The sequence below is a fragment of the Pinus tabuliformis genome, chromosome 7 (assembly GCF_031772625.1).
Source record: "Pinus tabuliformis cultivar Carrire ecotype Pingquan chromosome 7, CPIR1, whole genome shotgun sequence".
Lineage (NCBI taxonomy): Eukaryota > Viridiplantae > Streptophyta > Pinopsida > Pinales > Pinaceae > Pinus > Pinus tabuliformis.
This window is the reverse complement of record NC_142293.1, coordinates 1947331865-1947336748: the sequence shown is the minus strand read 5'-3', so window position 1 is coordinate 1947336748 and position 4884 is coordinate 1947331865. Positions and strand designations below refer to the sequence as shown.

Below are 4884 nucleotides of genomic sequence, written 5' to 3'. Positions count from 1 at the left end.
TTAACTTATATTGTTTGAATACCCCCTATAAGACAGACCAATTTGAACTCCCTGACGTGCTAAATAATCCCCCCCCCCCCCCCCCCCCCCCCACCCACCACCCATATATATATATATATATATATATATATATATATATATATATATATATATATATATATATATAGAGAGAGAGAGAGAGAGAGAGAGAGAGAGAGTTTTCTACCCCACAATACAATGAAATATATTATTTTGTAGTTTTTCTCTTTTTTAACCCCCTATATGAAAAATATGTTATGATACTGTCCATCAAGTGAAGTCCCCATGCTATCTCCATCAAAACTATTTTGAAGTTTGTCCCATTAATATTTTGCAGAACCACAATACATTGCCTTGATAAACTCTGATTGTTATAGGTCACAGCTTAATATGACATTGATTAGATGGATGACCTGCTAGAACTTTTAATGATCAACTACGGATATCGAGATGTCAAGACAAAGAGAAATGGCGTAAGTACTCATTCTTACTTTCTAGACAACATAATTTGTTCCAATGAATAGAATTTTTGGAATACCTATGTAGTGGATTTTTTAATTCGTCTCATGTTTTGAGTGGAAAATCCACTCATCATTAGGGACTAGAAAGAAAATTCCCTAATATGGGTGGAGTTTCCACCCCAAACATCAAATGGATTACAAAATCCATTATGAAGGTACTCTAAAAATTCTATTCAACATGATGAACAATTTTACAAATCCTCACTCTATTATAATTTGTTTCATCAAAGAGTGGAGCCTTATTTATGAATTATTTATCTTGAATGGCCATGGTCCCTTTTCGATCTTCCTTCAAGTGGCTAGACTACTTCTAAAGTAACCTTCTCTATTACCAATTACTTGATTCATAATTATACTAAGAGCAAGGGTGAATCATCATAATAAAAAAATTTACTTATTTAAACATTGAAACACCATAAAACATCAATCTCATAACAAACACATGAAACATAAGATATAAGTGGAAACCCTTTAGGGAGAAAACCACGAAACTTCTTTAAATGATAGTTATTTGTAGGAGCCAACCTACTGTTACAAATATTTTATGGCACCAACCTATATGAGACACCAATCCCCTTTGATTTACAGGCATCAACCTGCAAGAGACACCAATCCCATCTATTTTTTTCTAGGAATTAACCCATAAGAGACACCAATCACCTTTATTGTTGAATATGTAAAATTATTGTTCAAATATGTACTCCGTTATTATGAATTATTCTCTAAAACAATTCACTTTGATTATTTATTCGATTCTTTACCTATATACATTCACCCGTTATTATGTCATTAATAATTTGGCATTCACTTCAACTCAAATTATTAAAATTGGCACTTCTTTCAAATTGTCAAAACATACACTCCTTTCAAACCACCTTCAAAAGTATGGCGCTATTGTCACTCTCACAAACACCCTCCAAAAATTTCTTGCACTTGAATTTTGGAGGCTCCTTATAATCTTAGGATCTTTTGTTCCAAGTTGATCATACTCACTTCATGCTCAGTTGATGATTTGCTAAGTATTCAAGCCTTCTTCTGAGATTATAACTACTGAAGCCATTTTATTACACATGTTTATCTTTTGATGCATTCACAAGCGCACTAATTCCTAGCAAGCTTAGAAGTCAATTTCTACCTGGGAACATAAGCATTACGTAGTCCATGAGAGAAATGCTTGTGAAGTCTCTATAAATAGTAATTGTTCAATCCTTAATGGTAGACATTGTGCAACTCCTAAACATTGCAAAGTCCCCGATAATAGCACTTGCGCAATTGATAGGGATAGTGCACCATGCAACCTTTGACCAACCCTATCACTCTTAGTTGTAGGTGTACCATCATCCTAGTCAGTTTTCTTAACTGTCACTCTTTTGGAATATGATTATTAAATTTTAATTTAATTATAAATCATTAATAGATAGATGGTTTTATGGACATGTAGCATTGATAAGTTATGGTATTGGTCCATGGTATTGTAAGAAAATCTATTTATAAGTTAAAAATTTCCATAGCCTAGTCTAAGTTATAGACAAAATAGCATTTTTCACGCATTGAGCAATACAATTTCAAGCAAGATTGTGATTTTTTGTTTTTTAATATACATTTTTGAATGGGTAAATAGATTCAACACCTTGAAAAACCATTGAGGCACTCCACTTTTATAAATTAAACATCCTAAACTCAATTTTTAAAAAATATCTACCAAATTTTAGTTATAATTAATAAAAAAACTGCCTTAAAAAAAATTAAATTATACCTTTAATTTATATAATTACACTAATATATTAATAACTAATTTAAAAAACTATTAACTGGAAAAAAATTACTTTTAAACAGATCACTTCTATCAAAAACATTAAAACAAATATGAATACAAAGTCACATATTCAAATGAGTATGTTACCTAAAATTATTCTCTGAAATGTTACCTAAAATTATAATATAAACACTTCAAATCGGTGTCAAAAGTGCTAACATTCTAAGGTGTGCCGTTTATCTCACATTATAATAATAATAACCCTTGGAATCTGTGTAAAATTAATTAAAAAACCAATCCAATAATCAATCACTGTGAATATTACTTTATATATATATATTATCAACAATGGGGAAAGACCAGAAATCCAGCTCACACTTCAAAAATTATTTCACCACATAGACAAAGATAAATTAATTTTTTATAATTTATGCGTGAAAGAGCGGGCAGACCGTTATATCACGGGATGGTTTTGTGGACTTATATTGTTTTATATAACTCGTGTGGGAGGCCTGAATCCTGAAACCGGAGCGCACTGACGGAGAGCTGTGAAGGGTCTGCGATTTTTTTTTTTCGCGGAGAGCTGTGAAGGGCCTGAGATTTTTTTTTTTCACGGAGAGCTGTGAAGGGTCTGAGATCTTTTTCTTTTCACGGAGAGCTGTGAAGGGTCAGATTTTTTTTTTTCACGGACAGCTGTGAAGGGCCTGAGTTTTTTTTCGCCCGAGAAAGAAATATTTTAGCAATGGAAGCAGAAATCTGGCAAAGGCTCCCAAAGGAGTTGTTGCATATGATTTTAGCGAAGCTGCCCATTAGGGTTCTGGGCAAAATGAGGGCTGTCTGCAAACAGTGGAAACATCTACTGTCTTCTCGTGATGCCTTTGAAGGGCTTGTTCCAAATTGGTCGCTTTGTTCTACCCCGGGGTTTCTGATTCAGATCCATTGGGATTCCAAAGATGATGTGGAATTTTGGGTTATAGAAGGATGCAGTACTGGTTCACACATTTACAAAGTGCCTTTGCTCAATTGCATCGTTTTGGATTGTTGCAAGAGCATCGTGTGTTGTCATGAACGAGGGGATCGGTTGGCTCTTTCCATAGGAATTCCTGGTACCACCAATTGGAGACACCTACCTCGTCCTCCTCTACCTGGCTACACATTCAGTGGAATGGTTTTCGACTCTTCCACAAGGCGTTGCACTGTCCTTCTAGGCCATTCTTTGTTAAACCACCAAGGTCAAGGTCAAGGTGTTAATAGAATGATGGAGATGTGGATTTATGATTCAGAATCCAACGCGTGGACTCAACTTTCCACCATGGTCCCAGATCATATATGTCCCCTTGATAAGGGTATTTTTTGTCAAGGAAAAATTTACTGGGTGGCTGTCTGGCTAGATTCCCGCATCATCATCGCAGCCTTTAATATTGCTGACGGAGTTTGGACAGAGATCCCACTGCCCCAGGGATGGGGCATCATTGATACTGAAAATTTTGCTGAATATGATGGCCATCTCATAATAGTGGATCGAAACGATGCTGAGTTTGTTCGCATGTGGAAGTTGAATGAAGCGGAAGAATATGAAATATGGTGTGAGTTTCATATTTCAACACAAGAAACTCCCGTATTTCCTTTGGCCATGACCGTGAACAACAGCGGTTTTATTGTGACAGTTGATAGCACATTAAATATGTCGATATTCAACTCCGCCGGAAATCCGATTGTCCAAGAAATGGAATTCCCAGGACATCGCACAACTCAAACACCGATTCGAGGGTTTGCATCAGCTTTCGAATCTACCAACCTGTGGTGGCCTTAGGCATTATTTATTCTTTCTCGTAATTTTTTGGATGACGACAGTTACCTCATTGAATTGAATTATAGTTATTAAGTGGAATTATAGCTGGTTATTAAGTTGAATTAGTTAGCTATTAAGGTTTATTGCAAACTTTCTCGTAATTTTTTGGATGACGACAGTTACCTCATTGAATTGAATTATAGTTATTAAGTGGAATTATAGCTGGTTATTAAGTTGAATTAGTTAGCTATTAAGGTTTATTGCAAAATAGAGAATAATGGAGAGTGGAATTCAATTAGAGGGGTTCATTTTCTGTGGTCTACCACCACAAAGGACAATCCGCACACAGTGTTGTTAAATGGATATGGATTAGATAGGAACAGTGATTAAGTCATGTATTTTTACACTGATATGAATAGTGATTGATTTGGATTGCGAAGGATAACCTGCACATATTCTTACTCTTAAATAAATTTGGATTAGACAGTTATTGTTAAACAGCATTAGATAAGGATAGTGAATTCTTATAGTGATAACAATATTGATAGATTTGGATTGGATAAGAATAATGATTGAGTCATGAATTTTTTGGTAAATGAAATTTCATTATTTATATTGAACTTCAACTTTGAATTCTTGTAGTGATAACAATATTGATTGATTTGGATTGGATAGGAATAATGATTGAGTCATGAATTCTTTGGTAAGTGAGATTTCATTATTTATATTGAACTTCAGCTTTGAATTCTTATAGTGATAACAATATTGATTGATTTGGATTGGATGAGAATAATGAT

The 4884-nt window shown here is 34.3% G+C and overlaps 1 protein-coding gene across 1 annotated transcript; it reads left to right on the top strand.

The window, feature by feature from the left end:
• The first annotated feature begins 3037 nt into the window (after nt 1–3037).
• Nucleotides 3038–4108, top strand: LOC149256263 (F-box protein At5g49610-like). The gene has a single exon (XM_089455284.1). It carries the CDS (start codon nt 3038–3040, stop codon nt 4106–4108), a length of 1071 nt encoding a protein of 356 aa, XP_089311410.1.
• The last annotated feature ends 776 nt before the right edge of the window (nt 4109–4884 follow it).

What these genes read in the sequence shown, in the direction of transcription:
- LOC149256263 (XM_089455284.1), top strand. Translation starts at nt 3,038, where the DNA reads ATGGAAGCAGAAATCTGGCAAAGGCTCCCAAAGGAGTTGTTGCATATG.